At 52.8% G+C, this 17335-nt stretch overlaps 1 protein-coding gene across 6 annotated transcripts in view; it reads right to left on the bottom strand.

The window, feature by feature from the left end:
- The window catches only part of ANKS1A (ankyrin repeat and sterile alpha motif domain containing 1A), a 190301-nt gene that overhangs the window by 11632 nt on the left and 161334 nt on the right, over nt 1-17335 (bottom strand). For all 6 annotated transcript variants that reach the window (XM_060109437.1, XM_060109439.1, XM_060109436.1 and 3 more), the window contains one exon: nt 14780-14886. In XM_060109437.1, coding sequence (XP_059965420.1) covers nt 14780-14886 — 107 coding nt within the window. The remainder of the gene's footprint in view (nt 1-14779; nt 14887-17335) is intronic.

A 17335-nucleotide genomic window follows, 5' to 3' on the forward strand; every position in this document is an offset into this window, starting at 1 on the left:
CTGCCCAGGCTGCCCACCCAGCCCAAGCGGCTCCCAGGGCGCTGACCTGGGCTGGAGCAGGCAGGGCCGGGCACAGGCCCTCGCCCACCTGAGCTGATGTGCATTTTCCTGGGAGCAGGTTTCATGACCCCCCAAGGTGAAGAACAGGAGGACTAATGCCCAGATTCCTCACAGATGTGATCTGGTGATTTAAAGTGGCGGTAACAGCCACCTTGGGCTGGCGGCAGGGGCAGGCACCCAAGAAGCCTGCCTCACCCCGAGGAGGAGAGGAGACTCAAAGTGGGGACCTGCCTGAGCTGGGAGGGGCTGGGGCTCAGCCCACGTGGGGCAGTTCTCCCTAAGGGAGCAGCTGAGAGCGAAGAAGCCCAGCATGGCAGTGACGACGAGGAGAATGGCTGGTGTTTGCCGTGTTCTTGCTGAGTGACAGGGACGGAGAGCTTTTCTGTGCACCATCCCATTTCAGGCTCACAACCCTGTGTTAGGTTCTACTGGAATCCTCATTTTAAAGATAAGGAAACTGAGACACACAGAGGTGAGAAACGCATCTGAGGTCACACATCTCATGGTGGAGCTAGGATTTGAGGCAGTCTGACTGTACTCGTCACTCCTAACCCCTATCATGGTGTCTTTTATTACTCACAATGGGGTCACAAGATAGGTTTTTTCAGATTATGATACATGGAAAATCATGGGTTCTGCCCTGTCCCTCAGCCAGTGTCCACCCCCGCTGAGGGCAACTGTTACCACTTTCCTGGATGTCCCTCCAGAGCCCAGCTGGGCACCTACACACATGTGCATGCTTCATTTTCGCACAAATGTGATTGTTGTACATATTATCCAATACCTCATTCTTAACTACTTAGTATATACAGGAGGTCACTCAGTATATGGAGACCTGTCTCTTCTTTTAAAGCTGCATAATCATCCAGATTATGGACATATTATAAATTGCTAAACCAGTTCCCCGGTGAAGGACAATTGTTTCCAATTTCTGCTTTTACAAATGGTGCTGCATGAATCTCCCTGTATGTGCACCTTTTCTATGGTGGTTATCAAGAAGAGAGATTGTTGCCAAACCATTCTCAAGATAGAAGAGAGCTGGAGGTATCACACTCCCTGTCTTCAGGCTATACTATAAAGCTACAATAATCAAAACAGTATGGCACTGGCAGACACATAGATCAATGGAACAGAATAGAGAGCCCAGAAATAAGCCCACGCTTATATGGTCAATTAATCTATGACAAAGGAGGCAAGAATATACAATGGGGAAAGGACAGCCTCTTCAATAAATGGTGTTCAGAAAACTGGACAGCTACCTGCAAAATAATCAAACTGGACTACTTCCTCATACCATAAAATGGATTAAAGACTTGAACGTAAGACCTGAAACTATAAAACTCCTAGAAGAAAACATAGGCAGTACACTCTGACATCAGTGTTAGCAGTATTTTTTGGATCTGTCTTCTCAGGCAAGGGAAACAAAGGCAAAAATAAACAAATAGGACTATATCAAACTAAAAAGCTTTCAGACAGTGAAGGAAACTATCAACAAAATGAAAAGTCAGCCTACTGACTGGGAGAAGATATTTGCAAACAATGTATCAGATAAAGGGTTAATATCCAAAATATACAAGGAACTCATACAATCAACATAAAAAAACTAAACAACTTGATTAAAAAATGGGTAAAGGATCTGAACGGAAAATTTTCCAAAGACATACAGATGGCCAACAGACACATGAAGAGATGCTCAGCATCACTAACTGTTAGGGAAATGCAAATCAAAACCACAGTGAGATCACTTCACAGCTGTCGGAACGGCTACTATCAAAAAGACAACAAGTAAGTGTTGGCAAGGATGTAGAGAAAAGGGAACTCTCGTGCACTGTTGGTGGGACTGTAAACTGGTGCACTGACAGATGAATGAATGGTGTGGTGTATACACACACACACATACACACAGGAATAGTACTCAGCCATAAAAAAAAGAATGAAATGTTAACATTTGTGACAGTGTGGACGGGGTCTAGAGGGCATTATGCTGAGTGAAATAGAGAAAGACAAATACCATATGATCTCACTTATATGTGGGCTCTAAAAAATGAAAACAGACTCATAGATACAGAGAACAAACAGGTGGTTGCCAGAGGGGAATGGGTGAGGTGGTGGGGGGAAGACATAGGTGAAGGAGATTAAGAGGTACAAGCCTCCAGTTACAAAATAAATAAGCCATGTGGATGTAATATACAGCATAAGGAATATGGTCAATATTGTAATAACTTTGTATGGGGAAAGATGGTGACTATACTTACTGTGATCATTTCATAATGTATGCAAATGTCAAATCACTATGTAGTACACCTGAAACTAATATAATATTGCATGTCAATTATATTTTGATTTAAAATTTTCAAAAAAGGATTAAAAAAAAAACAGAAATCGCTTGGTCAAAGGGTATGTGTATTTAGAAGTCTGACAGATATTTATACTCCCATCAGTGCAGCACTGTGCAGAAGTGGCTTATCACTGCACATTTCTTATCACAAGATCATCCCGCTCATAGATGCACTCAAGCATCTTTTCACAAGCACTTACATAGCACTTACTGCCCTCCTCCATGTTTTCCATGCTTTGCACCTGCTAAAATAGGGACCACTGTTACCCCATTTTACATCTCAGGAAGCTGAGGCCCAGAGAGCATCAGTAACTTGTGGGGCAAAGTTCAGCCCGATGCTCATGTCCACACGGCTCTGGGCCGGGCATGCAGAGCAGCTGCAGCTCCTTTTCCAGGAATTACTCACTTTATCCTTTGCATGTTTATCTATGGAGCTGTTGGTCTCTTCTGTATTTGATTTGTAGGAATTCTTTATATAGTAAGGAAATTAACCCTTTATGAAGAGTCAGGCACGTGTCTTTCCTGTTTGTCATTGTCTTTGGACTATTACGCTGGCTTTGCTCATGCAGAACCTATCAGCCTGCACCTGAACACACCCACTTTTCTCGTGGAGCTTCTCTAAGTTCTGTCAGCCTTAGAAAGATCTCCCCCTCCAGGATTTTTAAAAGAATTCTTTCACATTTTCTTCCTGTAACTTTACAGTTTCATTTTTTACAATCAAATCTTTAATCTATCTGGAATTAATTTTGATGTAAGTTTTAAGGGTCAGGATCCACTTAATATTTTTCCCAGGCGGCAGGCTGTCTTATTTCTTGAATGAGCTATCTTTTCCCATTGATATGAAATGACTTCTGAGGTATCCTAAATTCCTGTGTTTCCAAGACTTTTTCTGGACTTTTTATTCTATTGAGGTGGGTATTACTTATGCCCACTTTACAGATTGAGAAGTTAATAACTCAGGCAAGCTCACGCAGACCACCAACTGGTGGCCTCACCTTTGTACCCAAGCTGTAGTGACTGCTGGTGTGAGAGCCTCCCCAGAGCCTGCGCACGGTGACAAAAATTTTGCCCTATAGAGTACACAAAGAGGACAAGCCATAAGCTCGAGAGACTCCAGGTGAAGACGGCTCTGAAGGCAGACTGGACTCCCTGCTCCGGCCGCACGCACACCCTTCCGCTGGGACACTAGGGAGCCATGGGCCTGCAGAAGGTCCCCTGGGCCCTGGCACCACTCCAGGTCTGACCAGATCCCAAGTCACCCCTGAATCTAGGAGTCACCACGCCGAGTTCCTGCAGTCATTCTGGGCCCAAGTCTAGGGTGTGCTGATGGGGAAAAGCAGACAGGGGGGCTTTCTGCCCAGACTTTCTACTTGATGATGAGGACACCTCAGTGAGGACCTGACAAGTGAACCTCCAAGAGGGTGTCACTGTGGTGACGTTCTGAGCACCCACTGTTAACCCCAACATTTACTCAGAAGCCTTCACAAGCTTTTAGGGTAACATTAATACTGGACTGGAGGCTGACAACCAGGAAAACCAGATCCAGATGGGGACAGGACCTTCAATAAGCAGACCCCCCAGTCAAGAGAACTGGGGACTGTATGCAGCTTTGAGGAGAAAGAGGCAAATGGAAACAAAACCAAAACAAAGGATGTGATGGAAGATCAAAGCAAACAGTTGCCACAGCACGTCCTGGGCTCAGTGCAGGGTCCTCCTGAGTTCCTGAACTTGCCACATCTACATTCTGTGGGATTAGTTTGTGTGGTGACTATATAAGGTGCTCCAAATCCTCAAAGGCAAGAAACGTTCTGGAAGTTACTGTATCCTCCTGACTGAGGAAGAAACCTTTTAGAAACCTTTACACGAGGAGGTTTATGGGGAAAAGGGACTTCCTACTTTGTTTACTTTCTACCACACTAACGTTTACTGAGAGCTGACTATGTGCCAGGCCCTGTTCCGAGTTCCTAGTGAGTGAATAGTTAGGGAGCTCATCAAGTAGAACAGCTCATCCGCCTAAGCGAAATCTGAAACATAACTAGTTGACACTTGGCTTGGTTGGCTTCCGTCCCTGAGGGAGAGGGGACAGGAGGGCAGGGGTTCCCAGCCACAGAGGTGGGAGCAATGCCACAACACCTCCTCCTCCTGGGTAGGCGTGTGCATGCAGTATGTCAGCGTGTGGAAAAGCAGGCTAGGAGACGGTGCACCTGGGCTCTCCTGCTCTGGCCCCACCATGGCCCGTATCAGCCCCTGCAGGACCTGGCCTCCACCCGAGCAAAGGCCTGTATGTTCTGATGGAAGCGTGACTACTGGGCAGAGCAGCGCTAGACTGCACTCGCCTTGGGACAGGGTTTCATCTCAGCAGTGGTATCCAGACTTTCCACCTGCCCCGCCCCCTCCAGCCTCATTTCCATATTCAGTATTTTCTCTCTCTCTCTCCCTCTCATCCTCTCTCTCCTCACTCGGCAATTTCTCCTGTCAGGAGTCATAAAAAAAACAAAGGCTGAAACCTCCTCTCTTGGGGGAGAAAGAATGGGACAGAGCTACAGTCCCAGCCTGATTCTGCCTCAGGGGAAAAGCCTGGCACTGGTGCTTCCCCTGCAGCCCCTCCCTTTCCTCTCTGCCTCCCAGTCCTTTCTTGGGCCTCAAGGAGCCAGAGACTGTGGGAAGAGCTGCTCCAGACAGAGGAGGAACGGAATTGGGAGAACTGCGTTGCTGGGGGCGGGGGCTCAACCTGGACACACATGAAAATGCAAATTAAGATCTTAAAACATGGGCTTCCCTGGTGGCGCAGTGGTTGTGAGTCTGCCTGCCAATGCAGGGGACACGGGTTCGTGCCCCGGTCCGGGAAGATCCCACATGCCGCGGAGCGGCTGGGCCTATGAGCCATGGCCACTGAGCCTGCGCATCCGGAGCCTGTGCTCCACAACAGGAGAGGCCACAACAGTGAGAGGCCCACATACTGAAAAAAAAAAAAAAAAAAAAAAAAAAAAGATCTTAAAACATTAAATATTAGAGGTTAGAGTTAAATACAACAAAAAATTAAAACAAACTTCAATTTGAAGTATGACGTTCAAATTGTGGGAAATAAGTTCAGATATTGTGTGGCTGTGCCCCAGTCATCAAAGGTCTTAGAGAAACTTCCAGCTGTTTTTGAAAGTGCATGAGCGGAGTGCCGTCTTCAGGGAGGCCATTCCGAATTGAGAATGGTAAAGCGTAAATATGAGACACACAGGACACAAAGCATTTAGCTGCCGATCCGTGAGACCTCTTCCCAAGTGAATCCCATATCTGAACTTGGGAACATTTGCTAGCAGTGTTCTCCCTGATGAAATTTCTCTCCAGAAGCAACCACAGTCAGTGAGCCTAAAGAGCATTTGGCATTTCCTCAAGAGGACGTCCTCATCATCTAGAAACACGGATCAGACTGACACTTTCAACTACTTAGTCATTTTCCTGAAATCATGGGCTCAGTTCCCAAATGCTGTGGCAACCAGGTAGGTGTGGCACCAGCTACTTGCTCTGTATAGTCTGTCATATTTTAAAGTTTCTAACCCCATTTTTTATCTCCAAGAATGGGAAAGTGGAGTGTACAGAGTGAAGGAGAATACAACGTTGGGATAAAACACTAAACTTTTTTTTGTTTTTCAAGGCAGAACACTCAATTTTCTACCTTATTTTCTAATTTTTATTTTATGATAATATTGAAAATTGGCAAGTGTATAAATGTTAAAAACCTCTAATTGCTAAAAAGCACTGAGAAAATGGGAGCTATCACTTAGAATAAAAAAGACAAAACTATTTTCTTAAAAAAAATAAAGACCTTAAGAGCAGATTTCTCTAATCAAGGGAAGGAAGCATGGGAGGATGAGGGAAGTACCAGCCTGAGTGAACTGAGCAGCCGATACTCACCACACCCATGGCTGTATTGATCTGTGGTGCCTGCCTGAGCGGCTAAAGCTCCCTTAAGCAGATAAGCAGCTCGGTGGGTGAGAGGCCCCCACATCTCCACCTGGGCCCGAGGCATCCTCCAGAGTCTCTGTGCACCAAGGGGGTAGCTCAGAGCTTCCCTGGGTCCTGGCTGGTTCAATGTGATACTTATGCTGCCTCTCTGCCTTCCAGAATTTTGTAGATTTCCACTGGGCCCTGCTTCTATCTCTCCCTCATATTAACAAAATAAATAAATAGGGCTTCCCTGGTGGCGCAGTGGTTGAGAGTCCGCCTGCCAATACAGGGGACACGGGTTCGTGCCCCGGTCCGGGAAGATCCCACATGCCGCGGAGCAGCTGGGCCCGTGAGCCATGGCTGCTGAGCCTGTGCGTCAAGAGCCTGTGCTCCGCAACGGGAGAGGCCACAACAGTGAGAGGCCCGTGTACCGCAAAAAATAATAATAAATAAATAAATAAATATTTTCTGAGTAGAAAAGTTATATGTCTATTATAAAAAATTCTGAAAATTAATAAAGTACAAAGAAAAATGTAAAAGTCACTTATAAATCCATTACCTCTGGGGGGAAAAAAACACCCCAGGGTTACCATTCTGATGAATTCTTCTAAGTGGCTTAATATTTTTTAAAAACTGAGATTGGGATCACTTCTAGCATTTCAGTGTATTTTTCTAAGCTTTTATTGTTAAAAAAAAAAAAAAAAGCAAAAGTTGGGATTGTGGTATATGTATTACTTATTTAACCTGCTTTTCCACATGCTGATGTACTGCATGCACACACCTCCTCGTGACACGTAACCACCTGCTTCCACTGCACACTCTCTAGTTCTTGGGCATCCCATAATCTCACCCGCCACTGGACATTTTGGCTCCTCCTTTGCACGTAGTTTTCTACCATTCCCAGAACATGTCACTGGCCACAATGACGGAGTTGTCGTGGGCATGGTCGTCTGGGGGGAGGGTCACTGAACATGGCACAGGACCCTGGCCTGAGCCAGGACCGCCTTCCCAGGCTGGGGTTGCAGTGACCACACGCGCACACTAGTGGGTGAGCCAGGAGGGAGAGGGATGAGCACACGAGTCTTCCTCGCCCAGACCATAGCCCCAGACCCGGGCCGGCCCAGGGAGAGTGGGAAGGAGCACTGGGAAAGGGAAGAGGAAGCAAGGCGGGGCAGGGCTCTGCTGCTCACTGTTGTGGCCTAAAAATCTTAATAATGATGGAAAATAGCAGCCATGCTCCCTGAAGCATCACGTGTCTACTCCTCCAGGGGCTGAGGGCTTTCTGTGCAGCACACAAGGCAGCTGTGGTATAAAGGAATAAGAACTGGGTTCAAATCCCTTACAAAGTCAGAACCTTATGAACAGGAACAAAGCCACCTGCCTGTCCAGGTTAAACAATGAATTCCCGGTGCTGAGCGCCGACCTGCCGGCAGGAACCGGCGCTCATTGGTTCCTCCTGTGTTCACCTGTTCACCGCTGCCTGGCCCAGCTGACTCCTGCCTCCCTGGAACCTGGTCACAGAACTTCCCAAACTGACATCCTCCCCCAGCTCACGGGTGGCCTTATAAAAAGCTCACCAGCCTCAGTAACAGGAGCAGCCCAGGCTTGACCCACAGCCCCTGCTCTCCTAACGATCCCCGCCCCTACCCGGCCCAGCCATGTCCTCAGCTGGAGAGACAGAACTCCATGGTGACAGAGAGCAACTAGTTCCAAGATGAGGATGAAGTGCAAATGTTACCAGCTCCTAGTTCCAGAAGCCAGACCCCTCTCCCCTGTCAGTCTCAAGGGAAGGGTTGTCAGGGACGGCTCTCCTCCTGCGTTCAGGGAGGCAACACCCCTCATAACCCTTGTTCTCCCAGGCAGGTCCCCGGTGTCCCCCTTCTCTTTGTACCAGGAGCAGCATCCTTCCATCCATCTGCTGCCCGCCACCCCCGAACACCTGCCTTTCTGAGGCCTCATCTGAGGTCAAGATGCCATATTCACCCCCAAATCACCAGTGCAGACTAGCCAAGCCCAGATCAGCCAGAGTCAAAGGGCCTGGATCTGAGACCACCCAAAGCAGGCTTTAACCTCATGGACCTGAGGACAAAGCCGATTTCTGCTTCCGCTGCAGAGAAATCACCACCTTACGTTCCCACACACGGCCAAGGCCACGGTCAGTCTCGATCGTTGCTGTGTGTCACCACAGCTAACACTGTGCCCCCTTCAGAGCTTATGTGCAGAAGGAAGCGGTCAAAGGAGATTCCATGGGACACGGACAGACGGGGAGGGAGGCAGAGCCACCTGCCCCAAATCACACAGGGGCGCCTGGAGGAGACCCAGGTCTCCCGACTCTCAGCTGGTTCTCAGTGCGAGTAATTAGAACCCCGTGTTTTCTCCTAAGCTTTGCCCTATCCAGTTTCCTTAACTGTGGCTTCAGCCAGCTGCCTGCGGGCCTGGCCCTTCCCTGAGGGTGGAGGGCAAGAATGCCTGCCACTGGCCTGTGGTGGTGGCGGCAGCTGCAGGTCCAGAGGGCTCCGGTAGCTCCAAGCCAGTGCCGAGAGCTTACTGTGGTCTGGGCCCCACCAGCTCCTTTGCTAGCCTTTTGCAGAACAGCCTCCAACACACAGTGGGCAGAGGGAATGGTCTGCCTGACCCGACGGGCACCTCGAGTGATGTGCTGGCCTAGCCCACTGGCTCTGACCTTGGAGGATGTGCTGAGCCTGTGGCCCAGTCTCAGCATCTTCCGGTGAAAGGGGGGCATGAGGACCAGAGTGGGAGGCGAAGGCACTGCTCTGGGCCCAGGAGACCCAGCTTCCAGCCACAGCTCAGCTGTCTGCTTGAGGAGCAGCCTGGAGCCAATGACTTAATCCCAGAGTCCTGAAAGTGCTGTCCGTGGACCCCAGGAGTCCACAGACTGGCTTCAGGGATGCCCGGGGACATCTGAGTTATAACTGACATTTGACAGAGACACACGGGCCCCACTGCTCTGCCCCCTGCACCGCTGCACGTGTACACTGGGTGGGGGGGTCGTCTACTAACCGAACACAACGGACGTGCTGAAATGCCAGCACGGAACCCCCTGCTGCTGCTCACACTGGGATATCAGCAACTGGAAGCTACATCAACAGGATGTGTTCACCAGTCCAGTTCCATCCTAAGGTGCAGTTAGTTAAATCAACAGACATGCAAATAGTTCTCAAACTCCCTTCCACTGTGAAGCGGACCGGAGAAGGCCAGAGCAGCACCGGGGGCACGTAGAGCTGGATCCTGAATAATTCCAGCCGCTGTCACTCTGAATAACTCCAGGGAGAGCAAGAGAGCACACGTGCCCGGAAAGGGAGCCTGGCTCTCATCTCAAGGTTCAAGGGCCCAGCAGAGACGAGGAACCACCTCAACTCCTGGGACACTGCGGGGCTAAGTTCTTAAGTGACCACAGAATTTAGTCCGGGAGGCAGGATCCACACTTGTCTAAGAACATTCCTCTCAAAGCCTTGGCTCCATCGCCCCTCCAGTGACCCGGCTGAGGGAGCTCTCCCTCTCAGGCCCCGCTGCACGCTGGGGCCCAGGAACCCCCACCACAGCCACACCCCACTGAGCAGTCAGCTTCCAGTGCTCTGCAGAGACGGGCCAGAGCTGGTGCAGAGAAGTCGAGTCAGGGAGGCAACCTGACAGCAGTGCCCGCAGTGGCCCCTTGAAGACAGGGAGGAAAGAAGACAAAGCGGGGGACATCGGAGGGTCGCGGTGAGGAGGTGGCGTGGGGAGCCAGGGCGGGAACCCTAGGGCACGGCCGGCTGCGCACATGAAGCCGGCTTCTGGGGCTGAAGAGTGTGGCTAATCTGGAGAACAGGAGCAGGAAGGGAAGCTCGGGGGTCTGGGGACCTGGCTGGAAAGCTTCACGGAAGCCAATAAAGGACCTCCTTGCTGAGCTTCCGCCTTTAGCTCCTGCAGGGCTCGGTCCTCTTCACCTGCCATCTCTCTCCCACTCGTGGGACCAGCTGGCACAGTCTCAGAAACAGACAGGAAAACAGGGGGAGGCTGCCTGCATGTGGCAGAAGCCCGTGAAGAAATAAATGGATGGGAGGAGCACGAGGCCTCCCCGACGCTGCCCCTAAGAGGCAGTGGGCTTGCCGGCTCAGTCTCTGTTTCCAGTCCATCCCGAGCCCGCTGCCAGACTCATTTCCACTTTCCATTTGCCCAACACCCAGTCTCGACCACCTCCCACGTGCCTGCTCTCCACTCCACCCTGCTGTCAAGGGGCACCATGACTCCCGGGAAGCTCTGCCTGGGGGGGGCACAGCCACAGGACCCTGCCCCCCAGGCCCAGGGCTCAGAGACCTCAGGGCTCCCCCAGAGCGTGCTTTCGAGGCCCCTAGCAGTCAGGCCCAGCCCACTTCTGCTGCCCAGTCAGGGCCCTGCCCTTCTCTGCACCTCGAGCCAGACTGCCCCCTCACCACAGACAGTGTGGGCCTCTCCCTGGAGTCTTTCCAAGTCCTGCAGGCCTCTACAAAACCCTCAGGACAGCAAGTAGAACCCAGGGGTTCAAAGTTGGACAGATCTGGGCTAGCGTCCCAGCTCTGCCACTTCCTGGCAGTGTCTCCACCCTCTGGGCCCCAGCGGCCCTGTCTGCGACTTGACGGACAACCGCCCCAGGGCTGGGCGCCAGCTCAGTGCCCGGCAGGCGGTGAACCCTGGGTGAGCGCAGGGCCTCCTCCCCGCGGCAGCACTTAACACTCGGCCGCTCTGTTGTTACTATCGCGCTGTGTGCTCCCTTCTCCCAGCTCATCTGTCAAGTTCCTTAAGGCTCCTACATTATCTGCTTTTCTGATTTCAGATCCATTCATTGTAAGAAATGCAGAAAATCTATTTCACTCCAAAAAAAGAAAATAAAGCCACCCATAATCCCCGAGATAATTGACTGTGGAAAACATTTTGGCTCACTCCCTGCACCTCTAGATGTTTTCTTTTTTGAAAATTAAGGTCATGTTGCACATGGATTTTTGTGTCTCAATTTCTTCACTCAACACTCCAAGCTGATGTTTCTCCACATCAGTCTTAAAAACCTTTTTAAATGTCCACGTCATACCTCAGCGTGAGGAGCACCGCCATTTACTCAATGAACACTTCCGTAAAGGGAGGGCAGGCCGAGTCCCAGATACAAAGACCTGAACCAGCACGCTTGAGCTGCAAACCTGCCAACCACAAATCACCTTCCTTCCGCGCTCATTAACTGCATTTCCTCCCTTCTCCCGAGAAAGCCTATTTCCTGTGGACAAGATTTGTGGTGAAAAAAATGGAACTGGCTCTGATGCACGAGCCAGTGTGGTGGGCTGGCCGGCAGATGTGTGAGCCTGATTCCCCGCCCCTTCTCCCAGGGTCTGGGGTCAGCCCCATCAGCCTTGGGAGCGAGCACCTGGCAGACCATGCTGCCCTGCCCCTGCCCCGAGCAAATCAGAGGCCCTTTCTGCCTGCAGACAAGAGGGTGTGAATAAAGTTCAAGGTGCAAGGCTTGCTGGTCCAGCTCAGTCATCACATCACAGGAGGAAGAGCCAAGAGAAAGAGGGTGTTGAGCTTAGACAAGACAGGACCCAGGAGGCCACGACAGAGGTCTTCAATTTTCTAATGGGCTTACGTGTGTTCTGTGTGGCCCCAAAAGGTAAACCTGGTTCAATGGACAGAAGCCACAAGGAAACAGATTTTGGCTCAATATAAAGAATGCTCTAAACCAGCCCGAGCAATGCAGAGTGAATGGGCTATGCCTCTGTAAGGTGGAGAAGCCCGTTACTGGGAAAACATCACGGCAGAGCTCATCTGGAGGGGACTCAGGCACAGAGGGGATGATGAGACCACATGATGTTAAAGTCCCTTCCACCTTGAGAGGGAGCTGCGTGACCCCCCTCAAATGCCCTATACTCATCCCACAACAGCTCGGAGGAGCCCGCCACAGGGAGATTCCATAGAAGCTATCAGTTTCCAGATGTTCCTACTACATCTAGAGTCTGGATGGCTTCCTGGGAGCCACTTGTGCATCTTGTAGAAGAGTCTCCAGGGTATTTCAAAACTAAGGGAAACATTTACAGCCTATTGGAAACCAAACCACACGGGGATAATACCACAGCTAACATGATGTAAGTTATACCATATGCAAGGAGGGAATGTTTCTAAACAAAAATGCTCCCTTCTTGTGTGTTTTCTTCCTCTTTTTTCTGGTTGCTAAAACTTAATTAGCCTTGCAGCCCATCTGGCAACTTACATGCAATTACCCAGGATACTTTGCATGGCTACTCAGGCCACTCGAGGTCTGAGAAGGGACAGGCTAGGCTGTGGTGTAATCAGCATTCCTTCTTGCACGGACTCTGCCTGCCAGCTGCCCCTCCAGAACCGAGAGGAGAGAGAGGAACAGCTCGCACCCAGGGCAGCAGGAGGGGCCTGGAAGGCCCTGGAAGAACTGAGCTGCTGGCCTCCCTCAATGAGTGCCCTTCCCAAATAGAAACAGATGCGTTCTAACAGAGGCCCTGCATCTTGCGTGGATGTTTGGCCCAGGGCCCGCCCAGCTACCTTCCAGTCAGAGCACAGGGGTGACAGGGAAGCACTTTTAAAGGAGTCTTGATATTCAAGGCTTAGGAATCTTAGCCTTTTCAAACTAGCAGGAGGGGTGAGAAGTCAAGAGCTCAGCCCCTAAGATTCCTAAGCATAGGGAGGGGACACTCTGTGACATCCACGGCCACCCTCCCTTGCCCATCTGACAGCCAGCGCTCAGAGAGGGAAGGCCCCTCAACACCCAGCACCAAGGGCCAAGTGTCCTCACTCACTGGCTGAACCCCCACCTCCACCTTGTTTGTCAGCCTTCCTCATAGAACATGGTGAGTCAGGGATTAGTTTATAACAACTATAAATATACTCAGTTCAACTTAAAAAAATTGTTATTTTACAACCTAAGATTTTTAAAAGCTGAAAAATAACTGGCCCGAAACTGGTTCTGGAAAGGTGGTTTGCAGCAGCCGTCGCTGTCTGCCCTGAGGATGGAGACGGCCCAGGTGAGGTGAGCGGTCCCAGTCAGGGTCCCCCTGGGAGCCCCAGGCCAGCTCCCTGGGTGGCCCTCTACTCAGGAGGCACCTGATGCCACCTTGTTGGTGAAAACCCCACAGAGACCCACTCTGGACAGGAGAGGGCGGGGGAGCTCTGGGCCGACCGACCACCGCCCCTCAACCATGGCAGTGAGGGAGCTGGGGGGTCAGAGGTCTGCTTCAGGGAGTGAAGGTAACTCAGCATCCACTCGGGACTGCGTTCTGGGAATTGTCAGAGTGGGGGATAGGCCCGCCAGGAATCAAAGAGGAGCCTCAAACCAGCTCCTGACATAACACGTGCAACAGGGCGACTTAAAGCGTATGAATGGTTCCATTCCCACTCCCCTCATCCACGAGTAAGAAAGTGGCCGTGCAGTCCGGTGGTTAGAGCAGGACCCCTGGACCCGGGTGCCAGGCGCACGTTCCTACCCCACCAATTCCCGGAGCTGTGGGCGTGAGCGAGACACTCCACTGCTCTGCATCTGGAAAACGGAGATGTTGATAAGAGAGCATATCTCATGGCTGCTGGGAGAATCAATGAGTGGATACATGCAAACCACTGTCCCACAACTGCCTGCACACAGAGCACTAACAAGGCGTGTCAGCTCTGTGGTCACCACTGCGCTCAACACCTGCCCTGGGGCAGCCGGGGCTGCCTGGGAGCCGGAGCCAAAGCGCGGACCCGACCCATGAGGACATCTCGGGAGGGCTTCCAGGAGAGGGATGGTCATGGGCAGCCCACCCTGAGCTGCTTGCTGGACTGACACAGGGGGCACTGGGTCCAGAGCCCAGGGTCCCAGCCGGGCCCCTACTCCACGGGGAGCCTGAGAAAAGACACTTGGGTTTTTCTTTTCTTTTTCTCTGAGCCGTTGTGCTCTGCAAGAAGAGCGCGCAAAGTTATAGCTCAGAAAAGGAAGCAACCCTTCCCACCCCCACCTCAGCCTCTCGTCTGGGTCACCTCTGAGGCCACGGCCCTGCCAGACACTCAGCCTTCCTGAGGGAGACCAGGCTCCCGGCTTCAGTGACTACGGGCTCCACGGCATAGTTTCGGGGAACTTCTGGTGTCCGGCTGAGATTGGGAGTCGCCAGGGGGACCCGGCTGTCCCGTGCGCCTCAATTCTCGGAGCCACCCACTGCCTGGGGTCTGAAAGAGAGCTGGGATGGGGCCAATGGGTACATCAGAGACACTTCTTCTCGGACGCAAACTTGCAAAGAGCTCTCCCTACAGGGCCGTGTCCCGAGCGGAGCTGAGGAAGCAGGCGACACTTGGCTGAGCGCCCCGGGTCAAAGCCATGCAGCCCCCTCTTCCCCGAGACAAAGATCTACGTACAGTTTCCAACTCTAGCATGGCCTGGGCAGCAGGGAGCGTCTCCCCCGGGGCCTGGACACTCACCAGGAAGCGGACATCGTCAAAGCCATTGAGAAGCAGCCTGCTCTCATACTGCTGCAGCCCCACGGCCTCCAGCCACTCCCCGACGCTCTGCTCCGGCGGCCGCGAACCTGACGAGAGAGGAATCGGCAGACGCTTGAAAAGGGAAAAACCATTGAGGCGGTAGCAGCGGCACTCAGAGGAAGACAGATGGCACTGCCACATCATAGTCATTACCATCAAGCAGCCACACTCCGTACTAGAGGCGGGAGAGCGGTGGCCCCGCGGCCCCTCCTCTGTGGGTGCGCCAAGGGCACCAGGCGGCCACCGCCCACTCACGCGCCCCCCTGGGTCCTGCTGCTCTGGGGCCTCACAGCACCTGCACGGCCGCCGCCCAGGGGTCCGGGGAGCCAAGCCCCAACGCTCTCCGGGTCGGCGCTTGTCCGCCTCCACGGAGGTATTTCAGAAAGTCTGTCCCCACGGGCACCAGAAGGGGCCGGGGACGTGGGACAAGTCCCGCGACCTTGCAGCACAGGCCGGTCAGGGGCGAGCGCGCCTCTTCATGCAGAGAAGGGACACAGGCACAGCGACCACAGCGAGACTCCGTTCACGGTCACGGGGAGCCAGCGCATGCAACACAAGCAGCAGGAACCCGGCACGGGGAGAAAGGAGACTTTTACTTGTCTTTCCCCAGCAGTCCCGGAACAAGCAAACCATGGCCACCGGCCCTTCGTGCTCAGAGGCTCAAGCCGGCGCGGTGCGGGCGGGCAGGCGCGCGCATGGGCCGGAGCTCCGGCCGGGAGCCGGGTCCCCAGCTAGACTCCGGCTGCCAGCAAGCGGGGCGTCTCCCGGGCCAGGCCGCTGTCCGCGGGGCCGCCTTCCCGGGCGGGGCTGTGTGGCGGGGGCTGGGCGTTCATCTTCCTCTTCCGACGGTGGCTGGCTGCTCCCGTGACTGGCCTGCCTGCTCGACTGGAAAGCAGGCGAGCAGATCCAGTTCTTGGCTAAAGAAGACAAAGCCCAGCCCAATAAAGGAGAGAGAAAGGAAGCGGTCCTCCGTCAGCTGAGCTGTGGTGGCTCAAGTCTATTCGCATTCTGCGCTGCTCTCTCTTTGGCTGACTGATAAAGACAGCAACTGTCTTCCCAGAGTCTCCGGAGCTTGCTGTCCTCCTCTGAGGATGAGCAGGGAGGGGAGGACATGCATTTGCTCCGCTCCTCAGGTAGAACAGGGGAGCGCTGGTGCAGGGAGGAAAAAAGTTCAGCCCTTCCGGGCAGACCTTGGATGTTCTGAGCTGAACGCCTTAACCCCACCTACTTCTCCAGTTCTCGTGGGCAAGAACAGATAAAAGAAGAAAAAAGGAAAAAGGGAAGAAGAAGAGGTGCAAGGAAGGATAAAGAAGAACCAACTATAAAAACATCACCTCCGGAGAACTCTTGACACGGTGAAAGTCATTATGCTGTTCCCGGCACTTTCTGCCCCTCCGGGCAGGCCAAAGCCAAGTGGCTTGGCTGTCTAGGAGACCCTGGTGACCCACTGTCCCAGGCTCCCCCTCTCCTCTGTCCTCTGCTGAACAGATGGTGGTCAGGGTCCCAATGCACACTGCAGCAGCACTGCGAGATGCCGAGTCTGAGGGCTGCTTGAGCTCCCCTGCCCTGGAGTGGGGCCGTCTGCTCCAGAAACCTAAGTGGCAGGCTCTTGTATGCCCTTGATGTCAAGTGTCCCCCGGCCGCTGATTCATTCCTGCTCGTAATCCCCTGGCCAGGCAGCCGTGGTCCAGCCTGCTGCTGGTGGATGTGTGCGCGTCCAGAACCGCAGCAGAATGCTTTGTCTAAAGGCTCCCGGGCTCCACGCTGCCTGCTGCCGGCTCCACAGTCCTTGCTCGCTCTCATAACGTCTGGCCCTCCCACCCTCCTCCCCTCCCCACCCTCCTCCCTTCCACACTCAGGAAAATACATCAGGGATCGGACATCGCAGCAGAAGCTGCTGCTTCTGCCACGGAGGGAGAAGGAGACAGCAGCACCAGCACTGGAGCAAAACGACAGATTTCCCAATATCTGCTGTTGCCTAATACACACGCGTACAGAAGGCGAGACGGCCAAACTGTACCTCCAGGCCCAGGGGCTGGAAACAGCGTATCAGGGAGAATAGAGAAGGAACAGTTCTGTAGTTTTGGCCGATAGCTTCTAGGACAGCCAGAGAGGGGACAGAGGAGGGACACTGTCCTGAGGGCACAGCCCACGGGTTAAGTGACCCCCGCCCCCACTTCAGGAATGACTGTGCCTCTCTGCCAGGCAGGTAAGCCGCTCGGTATCACAAAAACAGATGACAAAATAAGGACATTACAACTGATAGTCCTCAGGTGAGCGCACCAAACAACTTGGGAAGAGACTTCTCTCCAGGCCGTCAGAGCCCAGCAGAGAAGTGCCAGGCCCAGAGCAGGCCATTCACTATCTGGCGGAGGAGGACATGGAGAAGAGGCACCAAGGACAAGGGGAAACCAGGACCAAACCCCCAGTACAGCTGAGGAGACAGAAACGGTAACGTGTACAGAGACACAAACCCAGGGACCACGTGTCACCCTA

The sequence above is a fragment of the Mesoplodon densirostris genome, chromosome 10 (genome assembly GCF_025265405.1).
Source record: "Mesoplodon densirostris isolate mMesDen1 chromosome 10, mMesDen1 primary haplotype, whole genome shotgun sequence".
Lineage (NCBI taxonomy): Eukaryota > Metazoa > Chordata > Mammalia > Artiodactyla > Ziphiidae > Mesoplodon > Mesoplodon densirostris.